Below are 13497 nucleotides of genomic sequence, written 5' to 3'. Positions count from 1 at the left end.
TCAAAATTTTGTCCGGATATCTGCGGTAGGATCCACATTCCTGCTCATCCAGAGCTCAGACTTGACGTCAAGCACATGGCTCCAAACACGGAAGAAACCAAAGAAAAAACGACGCGGGTGACTGACGAGAATAGAATGCCACCACTTCCTCGTTTCTCTATTGTTAGCTCAGCTGAACAGCCGAGCCCACGCATTACGAGTAAAGCAAACGCCTCATCGTTGTGTCCTTAAAAATATTTATTTGTGACAATGTGTGAAAAGTGCTCAACACACAAAATCAAACACGATCTGTACAGTGTCCTGAACTTTATCTATGTAAACTGTATTAACTAAACAATCTGCAACAGAGTTTGACAATTTTTCAAATACGTATTTATTTATTTAAATACGTGTAAGGTGCTACATTTACAGCATCCCTACATCAGCTCAGCTGTATGCACTGCTACAGATTAACGGACCAAAGAACACATTATTTAAATCACCTTGTTCTCCTCATACAGTTCGCACACTTTCGGTTAAATACCCGAAACAGATGAGCGAACATATTGGAGCAGTTGTTCTAAATTGCTGCAGTAAGATCAGAATTACGTGGAGAATCATTTGCTTTCTTTGTGCGTTTTTCAAATACGTGGGCTGTATTATTATTATTATTATTATTATTATTATTATTATTATTGTCAATAATAATAGTTGTGTGTGGGTCGCGGGGGAGGGGTCTGATCACTGACTATGTTTAACTTTACAAAGTGTGTCAGTTTTGTCAGCTCACAAGGCCAGACCCAGACCAAACGGCCAGAATCCATCAAAATGTGCATATACAAAGGTATTGTGACGATCGGGAGCTTAAAGCTTTACAGTAACAGGGAAAACCCGACAACGCCAACCTGGGAATTTCACACAGACAGTATCTAGTTAGTGCCTTCTTGGTCATTTGCATAGTTTCTACGGTTTGTAACACTTGAGATACAGAGTTTAAAATAAACAATTTATTAACAGAAATGTAAAACAGACATCACTAGAGATAATCGTGTATTTGCACGTGTACTGTTACCTCATTCAGAGCCGTGGATTACCAGTGAGCGAATGCATAAAATAATAACGAACCACGGAATATCCCACCACCAGGGCACCCAGTCACCTCCACTTTAGGCCTTCAGATTCGTAGTAAAAACACAACTTATTAGTAGACTTGAAAGGGGAAATCTAATACGTCATCAGTGGTTAACCCTACTGCACAAACACACCAGTTGCACGAACAGCCTCAATCAGCCAAAATAAATATGAATAAATAAATAAATACAATAAAATAAAATAGCCGCTATTGTTTGTAGTAGGAGCATATAATGTGATTGGCCACAACCAGGGTTAAAATAAAATATTATTTCTGCTTCACAGATTTCACCTGGTCCAAAAGTCACATTTACACAGCATACAGCAGAGTCAAGTAGACTTTGTAGCAAAGGCAGGACTGTGGATTTAATTAAACAGCTCCGCGGCAGTTCATAACAGGCCAAAGTGTTGGTGTCATCTGTGTGCTAGTTAAATTCTCCAAATGTGACTTACTGGCACTCAAAGGTTTAGGTGCTATGTTTCCCCACTTTGGGCACTGATTTTCAAAGTGTTGAAAAATATTATGCCTCAGGAGTGAGAACGTGCTGGTCTGAGAGGTCATTCATCAGGGACACATGTGTGAGTCATCATGGTTCAAAATGTTTTTAATCCAAGTTGGGGAATGACACAGGGATGATGCCCACACAGGGACAATTGTAAGAATTTTCAGGGATATGAAGCTCGTTAATCTGGTGCTGTTCTGCTTGTGTTCTTTATTATAACATGGTAGTTAGAAATAAATAAAATGTGTGATAGCTTGTGATAGGTGTTGGCTGACAGCTCATTTTGAAAAATGCACCAAGTTTGTAAATCACACATTTCTTTGAAAAATGAAAGGCATGGATTCTACTTAATGCGCTTCAAGACCTTTGTATATGTTTGAATATGGCAGTGAATGTTTTGAAGCCTGTCTTTTGCAACAGCACACTTACCCTTTTATTTCACTGTGTCAAAATCCACTGCAAACGCTGGTGCTTCTCTTTGTCAGAATAACTGTTCGGGTCAACAAGCAGAACAAGTCAAACAAATGTCTCCTTGTGTGAAAGAGGAGACAGCTTCACTAATTAAATGTGTCATGCGGAGAAAGGATGTTGTTGAAGGAGCCAGTGTGGGATTAAAGGTGTCACAGGAAGAAAAAAAACTCACACAAACTAAGTAACTTTTAGTGTATTTTAATACTTTTTAATAATTAACTGTTGACCAATGAAATGTCTCTGGTTACAGTCAAGAGCCACCGTCAGCCTACAGGCTGCACTTAGAGAGCTTTAACTATTACAAATGTACAAAGAAAAAATAAATGTTGGTTTTAAATTTAGTTTAAAAATGGGAACGACCGATTCATTAAAAGTGGATAACTCAGCATTTTGTTTTTATTCTGATTTAAATAGTCAGTTTGTACTCTACTCTGCAGTACTCAAAGATGTCACTAGATGACAATAGTGGCAACAGTGCTAAACACATCACAACATGCTGCTCCTTTTCTCTGTTACTGGGGTTTTTAGGTAACTGTTGAACACCCCAGATCGTATCACTTCAGATTTATACTGAAGTGTTTTAACTGCATACAAACAGTTTGTGTGTTTGCTTACGGAAAGCTGCAGTTGTTCCGGTGTTGTAGCAAAAAAAAAAAAATACAGTCCCACTTTTAGGGACTAATCATGATTGGGGGGGGGGCTTGTCAGTATCAGTGTACATGTGTGTCCTGTGTTCGGCCTGAGAAACAGGCTGACTTCTGCTAAATGGGTTCAACTGGACAGAAAGTATACAAACACATAACATTGTTAGATTTGTATTGTGATTGTCATTTATGCTTAGAAATATCTACTTATATATTCTTAGAGTTTTATAATTAGGTGTAGATTGGTAGAGGTTTGATCCTTAATAGTCTGCAAGCTTTGTGTGCATTCCAGAGCTCTCTGACTTTCACACTCACATTTTAGGAGCATGGGAGAGGTCGTACCTTGTCTTATTGTTTTATGGTAGGATAAACGTATCTATGTCTGTTTTAGTCTAAGTGCCTTTTGTTTAGATGGACGGCTCTGGGGAGTCTTCCTGGGGTCACAGTTTGACCCCCACACACAAGGTATTCTTTGTTCACATGTATACCTATAAGATGTCATATGTTAATGAACCTATGCATATTCATGTAACCACAATAAAAGAGCAGTGTTACGGGGGAACGGACGAGAGCAACTGGGGTCAAGCGAAGGAACGGCGCCTGTCCAGTTCTCTCCCGTGCACGTGAAACATAAAGAATGTTGCCTACTCGAGTCTTGCTTGCTCTGTAATCACATTGCCTTCAACGTTCCAGCGAATAGGTTCAAGTTACAAACCTATCAAACATCCTTATAGAATATGATGTAACACTATAGATCAACTTACCTCAGAATATATAAAGCATATAAACAATTACAGCAATATGATGCAACAAACACAGCAGTGCTACTAATCCAAAATACTCAAAGCTTCATAGAACTGAAACAAACATTTATTTTTAGCTCCATTCTGCTGCTGATACATACTTTAGGTTTCTGAATATTAAACTTGTTTCTGTCTTTCATAGTGTGTAACTTGAAGGCCCTGAGTACTTTCTCCCACATTAATAACACTTGAATGATAAAATTATTATAACCTCTTAAGCTCCAACGCCCCAAATTACGGGGGCAAAAGGTAGGAGATCGTTTAGGCTGAGGAACTGAGAGAGCACAAGAGGGCGCGAGGAGAGATGTGACAGGCTGGGGAAACATGGATGTGATTGCATTGTTGCAGTGGAAGGAACCAGATCAAAACCCCAAACTTTAATTTGCTCTGTGTCACGGTCTGCGGAGACAGGCCGTGCGGTGGTGTGTGTGATGGACCCAGATGCGTACACAAGTGAGTAGACGGGAGTGAACTTAACAGAAAGCGAGCCTTTATTATGGCTGAAGACAAAGTGTACAAACAAAGCAGGGATAGAGTGACTAAACTAGACTATAACTAAACTGGGAAAACTAATACTGTGACAAACTAAGACGACTCAGAGACTATGATGATCACTGCATAGACTGACCGTGAAAACATGGAGGTGAGAACACAGACGACGCGACACTGAACACAGCAAGACTGAGGACTAAATACACACATGAGGCGATCGGGGGAAGTGGAGACACATGAGAACACAGCTGACTAGAATGGAACATAATGACAATACAGGGGAGAGTAACACTAACTACAATGAACAAAGAACACCAGACTCTTCCAAAATAAAACAGGAAACACGCAGACATAGACATGGAAATGAAACATGGCATGAACTTAACATAACTGCATAGACATGAAACATGACACGTAGACGCAGAACCAGGGAGACTGAGTACAGGGGAAGATGGCAGAAATAACCAGTGTTGGGTAAGTTACTTTAAATTAGTAACTTAGTTACATTACTAGTTACTTCTCTAAAAAGGTAACTCAGTTACTTCAAGTTACTCGTTACTTTCAAAGTAACTAGTTACTAGGGAAAGTAACTTTGGTTTTACTCAGAATTCTCTTGTTAATGTGTTGCTTCCGTAACTGGATACCCAGCAAGACTGCCAGTCTTCTAGCTTGCTTACTTGCCACAAGTGCACTGTGCCACCTACCAATAGAAAAGAAATAATAATGTGCACATTTCCACGAGAGAAATCCCACGCCTGGACCGTCGTTGACCGCCGCCATGATTCTAGCCTGCTTTTTACATCCAACACAAAACTGCAGTCGTGGTGCTTTTGATTGTACTCAGAACTTGGAAATTCTGCCTTCTGAATAGGAAGATGTAGGTAACACCAGACTGCAGATGAGCTGCATACAGAGCTGGACTGGGACAAAAAAATGCCCGGCATTTTGACTAGAGACCGCCCACCATTATAGGAAAAATCATAAAGCCTTTGAATGAAAATAAACACTGTTGTGACAGTGATGTACACTGTTCTGATGGTATATATGTATCAATCTATCAATCGTTTGTTGTAAGACTCAGATAATTATTTTTTAAAAGCGAGACATTTTAAATGAGAATAATAAAGAAAAGTATTTCCTTGTCCCCCCTTTCCTGTTAATGCCCTACCTGGGCCCCTGGCATCACTTTGCTAGACCCGCCCCTGCACAGTTACCAGCTGTCAGCTACTTAGAAAAGGATCCTGGTGTTATTTGTCTCTCAGAAACAGTTCATAACTTCCCTTCAACTCATTCATGTCACCTAAAAGGTAAACCTGTTTCTCCATCATCTGTTCAGCTCTGATGATTCAGTAAGGACATCTCCTGGTTTCATCTGCATGTTTCCCTCTCACCAGATAACCAAACCGATATCATGACCAGCAGCTTTACAGCTGTGGCTCCAGCAAACATCAGCTGATACTAGAAATTAATATTAAATAAATTCTAACAACAGCTGATCAAGCTTAAACGTGTTGTTGTTGTTTAACGCAACATCCGCTGGTTTCCTCTTTCTGGCGCAAAGTGGGCGATAAATAAACAAGAGAGAAAAGCCGATCAGCTGATCATTGATCAGTTTCGTGATAGAAGTAGAAACGGGAGAGAATGAGAGAAGAAGAGGCAGCTGTGCAGCTTCAGCTTTGTGTCTTTTTCATTGTAGCTGAAGTCCGGGACAAACTGTGTCCCTTTTCACCTCAGTACGAAACGCGTAATATTTTCTCTGAATACCAGACGATTCTGTTTTTTACGGGACGGTTGGCAACTCTAATAATTAACCGTATGAACAAAATAAAGTTCAACATCAGTAACATAGCACCCACCCAGCTGTATAGAAACCCCGTCATGCTAGCTAGCATGCAGCATACCGAAAATAAACTCCACCTAAACTTGTTTTATATCTGACTCCGATAGACTGCAGGTCATAACTTCTTACCTGAAGTTCAGTTCACCTGATACGCGGACCGGCGGCCGCTTCGGGTCTCTCCTCTTGCCTCCCTTTTCCTTCATCCACCTGCTGGCTTCCACCACTTGCTAATGTTATTGAATCTGTGGAAGCTCCGCGATATCCACCACCGCGAGTAACGAGTAACGAGCCTATCTAAATCCCAGTAACGAGTAACGCGTTCCTGATTTTGGCATAATAACTAGTTACCGTGCTCGTTACCACAATAATAACGTAGTTACTGTAACGCGTTACTTAATAACGCGTTAGTCCCAACACTGGAAATAACTACAAGAACTTAACAACATAAGACACACAGACATAACACACATGAAGGGCAAGAGAGACTTAACACAAGGGTGATATATTAACAAATGAGCTAGAATACTTAATGAACCTAAACAAACAATAAACATCAAAATAAACTAAAACTCAAAACACTGGGTCGCATGACCCAGGACCATGACAGCTCTGAACATATTTCATGCTTTAAAATGTTCTACAGAGCCACCATAGAGAGCATCCTAACGTACGGCATAACAACATGGTATGCAGGGTGCTCAGCTGCAGACAGGAAAGCACTGCAGAGGGTCATCAACACAGCCCAGAAGATCACTGGCTGCTCTCTGCCCAGCCTGGAGGTCATTGCAAATGCTCGGTACCTCAGCAGAGCTGGCAATATCATCAAGGATCATTCTCACCCCAGCAATCAACTGTTTGAACTATTACCGTCAGGCCGACGGTACAGGTCACATAAAATCAGAACAAACAGATTCAGGGATAGCTTCTTTCCCAGAGCTATCACCGTAGTAAATAAGCACAAAAACAAATGAAACTGCTTAGCTACATGATACTGTCACTGTCATTATATTAATGCTGCTATCCTGTATATATCGTACTTACTAGTGTTTGTTTTATTGTACCTTTTATATTTTACATTTATATTTATTATTGTATTTTTTCAACAAGGGAGTGGCACTCCAATTTCGTTGTACCCTGTACAATGACAATAAAGGCTATTCTATTCTATTCTATTCTATTCTATTCTATTCTTCAGGGGTGAAGAAATGTTCTATTTTTGTCACAAGGTGGTGCCATGGTTTAAATGATAAGGAAAAAGGTAAACCAGACATTATTTCTTTCATTGTAGACTGAGTATAAAGTATAAACTGTGAGTGTTGCAGGAAAACCAGGATTAGATCATGTGATGGTGACTGGTGGTGACTATATCCAGAACAGCTTTGAGACCAGGTTGTTGGTCCATGTGAGCAGCAGTAAACAGCAGGCTGTGTAAAAACTCGAAATGTAAATTGAATGAAATATTTGATTGCAATTAAGAGCACGTTTGTCTATAATTAACTTGCAATTAATCACAAATTAATCACAGACTTTTTTTAATCTGGTCTAAATGTAGTGTGTGAACAGTTTATTACCAGCTACCTTAATTACTACAGATCGATTGGACACCTCAACATAACAATTGTTTATTTAAAAAAAAAAAATAAAGTGTAATGTGTAGAGACTCCTGGAGTGACACTTTCACTCTGTTCCTTGTGGTGTGGAAATAACTGGGTTTGTATCTGTGAACAATAAACACACAGAGAAATCTTTTTTATAGAGATACATGCAAATACAGTATAATGATAAAAATACTACCATACTGTCAAATACAACAATTTACCAAAGACAAAATATAGCATTTAGTTCATAATAAAAATCTTTCTGATAAACTGTGAAGTCGGGTTCAATCGCAGTCTTGTTAAATCAGCTGATAGCTAAGTTAGTACTGTTACATATTAAACTGGGAAATCTACAACAACAAAAACATGGGCATGTTTTTTGTTTGTCAAAACCTGTTTGATGTTAGAAAGGTATAATGATCTCTCAGGCAGTGTAGTACTATTATATATTAGTACTATTTTAAGTAGTATTTTAAGGCACATGAAATATGAAAAATGTTTTTGCTATTTTGAAAAGATACTTACCATCAATGACAAGAACATATTCTCTGGCGTATGAATCAGGAGACAGAGGGTTTCCATAACCACACAAGTACCATCCTGTGTCTGACTTGGTCAGCTTTCTGATGTTCATATACAGTCCATACATGGATCCTGGTCTGTATTCAATTTTATATCTGCCATTCACAGATTTGTTATTAGTTGTGTCAATGAGGATCTCCCCTTCATTCTTACACTGATTCTTACATACGAACTTCCTCTGTCCATATGTGTTGTTGGAACATGCCATTGTGATTTTTTCTCCTTCAGTTTCGGTGCGATAAAAACCAGCATTTTTATCCAGATCTGTGAAATAGAAGAACATTAATCAGTCTGAACTGAAGGTGTAAGCTGTTATATTATGATCACATTTCCTGGATCAGATTAACACAGTTATCATTTCATATTAAATTTATAAATTATTTAATATTAAATTATTAGAGTTAATCTGAGTTAACTCATAATATTGATGCTTAAAATTAGTTATAAAGAAAATTAAATCTGAACCAAAGCAGGATGTTGCTTTACACTGTGATACTTGGAGTTGATGTAAAATTGAGTTGGTTTTAGGAGAGTTGAAATTAGAGTCAAAAAATTATTGCATATTGATGACACACCTGACATTTGATCAGTGTTGGGGAGTAACGGAATACATGTACCGCCGTTACGTATTCAGAATACAAAATATGAGTAACTGTATTCCGTTACAGTTACCGTTTAAAAAGGTGGTATTCAGAATACAGTTACTTTGTTGAAATAAATGGAATACACGGCGGTACTTCCCTGTTTCATATTGTCGCGGGTCAGGATTATTTGGGTTTGTTTGACAGCTACGTAATGTTGTTCCAGGCGGCAGCGTTACGGTTGCCATGGTTACAGGGTGACGCGCTCTCTCTCTGCGTGTTTCCTGGGTGAGAGAGCGCTTTTTGTTGTTGTTGTTGTGCTAAGCTAAAAGGCAGAATGCTACAGGCATGGCCCTAAAGAATGTAGCCTGATGGGCAGTGTAGTCCGTGCTGCAGGGAGAATGGACTACCATACCCGTTATGTGTCTGTGAGCGAGGGAGGGAGAGAAAGGAAAAGTCCGAGCTGTCACGGAGCAAAAACGGGAGCTGGAAGCATGTAAATATAATAATAACCACAGCAACCAAGAAGAGTGCCTGACGAGCCCAGCTGTAAGTAAGCTATTAAGACTCAACTGTACACTGTGTTCGTGTTTTCCTCCGGAAAAAATAAGTTCCGTTGGAGCAGCCTTTCAACGCCTCTCTCTGTCTCCATAAAGCAAAGTTGACCCAGACAACAAAGTAAAGCTAGTTTTCGCTACCAGCCCGACAGGAACCGGACGTGTTAGCCAGAGGTCCCTTTACTACGTTTGGTACTACGTACCTTCAGTAACAGTAATAAATCACAGCAATAGGACATTCATGTAGTTGTAAACAGCATGATAATATATTAAGTATTCCAAAGTATTCAGAATACGTTACTCTCATTGAGTAACGTAATGGAATACGTTACAGAATACATTTTGGGGCATGTATTCAGTATTCTGTAGTGGAATACATTTTAAAAGTAACCTTCCCAACACTGCATTTGATTCAGGTGTGTCAGAACCAGTGTTGGGCAAGCTACTTTGAAAAAGTAATTAATTATAGTTACTAGTTACTTCTTCAAAAAAGTAACTGAGTTACCAGATTCTAAATGCAAATATAAATTGCCAATTTTAAATTCATATGCACAAGTTTCGCAAACAACAAGTTATTTGCAGCCATTTACATTTTACTCTTTTTTTTTTATAACCATTTCAAACTACTTACATAACACTCAGGTGTTCTGCATTCAATAAGATACCACACAAATTATTTGTGTCACTCCAAAAAAAATATTTCTGTCCACTATAAAGGAGAACATCACAGCCTGATACCTGCAGGTCTGACAGCAGCAGGTGTATCACTGCTGTTTCTACCTGGAGACAGCAGTCGCCTCATTGTTCTGACACTCAACACAAAACTATCCACAACACTACACACTAACTACACAAGACAACACAGAGACAACACATTAACTACACATTCCAAACACGCTAATCGTCACAAATCTCTCAACATCTCAAAACTCAATCTCTCTCTCTCTCTCTCTCTCGCCGTCACTCCTAAAACTTCCCCTTCTTCCCTAAACAACCAAATGTCATTTTGCCATATCATTTTTTGATATGGCAACAGGGTGCATTTTTCCACCAGCACGAACGGGTTGTTGTTTGTTTTGTTTTTTTTACTTTTTGGTCATAAGCAGAGAGTGCTTGTTAGCTCTGTCCTTAGACAGTAAACGTGACGAAACTATTCAGGAAAAAACACACGTATATATTGTTTATCACGACTCTGGTTTTACGTGGCCTATCAACACAATTTAAAAACTGGTATATATCACCTTGTTACTTTGTCCTCTTGAAGTGGTCATGTGATTGGCTTACCACAACTACTTTATTCTTCCTCAGCCAAACAGCAGCACTCATGCGATTGTTTTGCCCCCTTAGCTCCAGGTGTTGTGCCAAAAAGTGATCATCTGCAAGAAAGTGATTGCCATCCGCGGAAAGCTGTAGCGCCAAGACTACTTACAGCTACTTCCGTGCAACTGATATAAACTGCGGTAACCTGAGCACAGCTTCAACCTTCTGTTTGTTGAAAAATAGTAACGCGACTGCGCCACATTTTGTTGTTAGTAACGGTAACGGCGTTGTAATGATAGGAATAGCAATTAGTTAGATTACTCGTTACTGAAACAGTAACGTCGTTACTTGTAACGCCGTTATTCCCATCACTGGTCAGAACAGGGATGCATCTAAAAGGTGCAGGACAGTAGCTCTCAGAGACTGGACTTGGGCACTCCCTGTTCTAGGCTTTACACTGAGGCGCTAAAAATTCAGTTCAAGTTATTTTAGTACAGTTACTACATGTCGTATAACATGAACACCTACATGTCATAGCAGGTTAAAGTTGCTTGTATGAATTACTTAAACAGCTTGATCTAAAAGTGGTCCATATTACGAAATGAGACCTAAGGGGGAGGGGGTCTCCACATTTTTAATTTCAGTCAACTTTACTACAAACTCACCATTTGAAACTCTGACCTCAAAGTCATAGTAAGAATCTGGAACAGAAGAGCTTCCCAAAGCACACCTGTACATTCCTGAGTCAGACTTGATCAGGTGTGTGAAGAACAAAAGCAAAGTTCCACTTCCTGAAGCTCCATCTTCATATTTAATGCTGAATCTCCCACTCTGAGCTGTGCTTCCATCTGTTTTAATGAGGGTATCTTCTGCTCGCTCACATTTTTCCTTGCAGAAAAACTTTGTGCTTCCAGACAAAAATAAGTTGCAGCTAAGTGTACCATTTGCTCTTTCAGCAGCAGACCAGATATTATGTTTTGCCTTGACGAGCCGAGCTGGATCTGTCAGATGAAAAAAACGAAATAAAATGTAAAAAATAAGATTGATAATCATAACATAATATATTTTATATAAATGTATGTATTTTATAAAGCATTAACCTCCCAAGACCCAAACTCTTTGGTATTTGGGCTTATTGGGACCTGAAGAATGTAAAAACAAAGAATTACCTGATATATATATATATATATATATATAGAGAGAGAGAGAGATATTTAGGAAATAAAATCCACATAAGAGGACATTCATTTTAAATTTGTATAGAACAGTGGCAGTATAATGTCCTCGTAAGTGGATACCATGCCCTTGTAGAGCGAAATTTAATATTTTGGTCTAGAAAACCCAAAATGTGATGTCCACATATGTGGACGCCAGGTCCTAGGAGGTTAAGGAGAAAATTAGATCATCATCCTCACCTGAAAAGAAGCAGAAAAATAGAAAATGGAGGATTTTCATTCTGACTTTGATCCTGATGCAGAAAAGTTGTTAAACTTCAGAAGAACAGTGTGTCTCTTCACTCCGTCTGTGTCTGTCAGATCATCAGAAAACTGAAGTTACTCAATGAGTTGTTTCCTTTTTATCACTTCCTTCAAGTTTTTGTAGATGCATGCATCATACACTAAATAAGATGATGATGTGATAATGAAACGTATAGCTGTACAAAACAGATATACATTATGCATCTGCCTCCAAATCTGAAACGCTAGAACTGTTTTTCCTGACCCATTGAATGATTGGTTGATGATTGATTTCATAACATGTTATTAACTTACATAAATATTTTTTGCATTGCATTCAGGGTGAGATTTGTAGAGGAGGCTACAAATCTCACCCTGTAAATTTTATGTCCCCAGTGGGGATATAAATATTTTATTAACTGACGGTCTGCAAGAAAGCAGAAATTATCCATCATCAAATGTCCCTGTTTATTTCTTTGGGGGTTTTTTTTAGGAATAAAGACTAATATTAATGAATGTATTTATTTAGAAATCACCATCATTTTGCACTGTTGCACTCTGGAATTATTTAATATTAAATATTTAAAATAAATGGCACAGTTGGCCAAATGGTGCCGAGTAAAAAGTGTATTTTAAGGATTTATTGAATTTTAACCTGTTTGTAATGTCTGAAGAGGAAAATAAATATCCATGTCTGTCAGCGAGGGCAGCAGGCTAAAAAGTGATACCCAGAGATATTGTATTTCTTTACCTGATTGACCAGTTTACATCTGGGATAGATTGTAAAAATGTATAGATGGTTCCCACAAAACAGAAAGTATCCGGTTGTTCAGTGATGACGCGACGAATCCTACTTCCGGGCCTAAAGTAGTCTGCATTTAATATGGCTTTTGTGTTGTTAACATGTTTAATGTTTTGTATTTTCTTCTATTTAATCTCAAAAAGCTCCTAAAAACAGTCAGTGATCACCGTTGACCTCCCTCGGCTTTTATTACCGCTAATCATTTATTTAAGCTCAGTTTTTAAAACCTTACGATGTAACTACAGCACAGCCCATGCAGCAGTATATGAATAACTAACCTCGTATTGTGGATGGATTATCTCAGTTGTTCTCCTGGCTGAAGTTTGGTCCGTTTACAGCATCCTGCCATGCGATTACATTTGTTCCTGACCACTGAGAACACTCACGTTAACTTTTATCGAGTGGAAAAAAAGTTAGCTTGTTTATGTTATGCTAACATAGCTGTGTCGCTAGCGGTCACGTAGCACATCATTATATACCAGCTAGCCAAACTTCAGTAACCCTACAAACGTCACTGCTGTTTAGTTTTCTGTCTTCATTTATGTTGGAAGTGATAGCAGAGCTGTACGTTTGAATTTGTTTCTAAACCCCTGCAGTCAGGATATGCTATATTGTATTTAGATGGAAGCTAGCGAGCTAACTTCCTGCTAACTTCTAACTCCGTTAAATGTCATAAATTCCGTTTTCATGGATGCCTGGATGTTAAACTCAATTGTTACACCTGGTAGAGCAGAACACTGATCATTTTATTAAAGATGAAAGACTTTAGACAGTTTTTCAACTCTCAGTAATGCCAC

The 13497-nt window shown here is 38.7% G+C and overlaps 2 protein-coding genes across 2 annotated transcripts in view; one reads left to right on the top strand and one right to left on the bottom strand.

Moving 5' to 3' along the window:
- LOC116333427 overlaps positions 1-13497 on the top strand; it is a 493334-nt gene that overhangs the window by 465633 nt on the left and 14204 nt on the right. The window lies entirely within an intron of this gene.
- On the bottom strand, positions 7444-13002 carry LOC120438175 (polymeric immunoglobulin receptor-like). Its single transcript, XM_039608616.1, has 5 exons — positions 12979-13002; positions 11857-11969; positions 11107-11442; positions 7987-8307; positions 7444-7581 (listed from the first exon to the last, which is right to left on the bottom strand). Exons 2-5 carry the CDS (start codon positions 11894-11896, stop codon positions 7541-7543), a joined length of 738 nt encoding a protein of 245 aa, XP_039464550.1. The 5' UTR covers positions 11897-11969; positions 12979-13002; the 3' UTR covers positions 7444-7540.

This window comes from Oreochromis aureus, linkage group 3 (assembly GCF_013358895.1).
Source record: "Oreochromis aureus strain Israel breed Guangdong linkage group 3, ZZ_aureus, whole genome shotgun sequence".
NCBI lineage: Eukaryota > Metazoa > Chordata > Actinopteri > Cichliformes > Cichlidae > Oreochromis > Oreochromis aureus.
This window is presented reverse-complemented; position numbering and strand designations above follow the sequence as displayed.

Excerpts from the sequence above, each read along its gene's own strand:
- LOC120438175 (XM_039608616.1), bottom strand. The coding sequence starts at position 11,896 with ATGAAAATCCTCCATTTTCTATTTTTCTGCTTCTTTTCAG. Across the intron at positions 8,308-11,106 it reads TGAGGTCAGAGTTTCAAATG|ATCTGGATAAAAATGCTGGT; the intron begins GTGAGTTTGTAG and ends TCTATTTCACAG. Across the intron at positions 7,582-7,986 it reads ATATGTTCTTGTCATTGATG|ATACAAACCCAGTTATTTCC; the intron begins GTAAGTATCTTT and ends TATTGTTCACAG.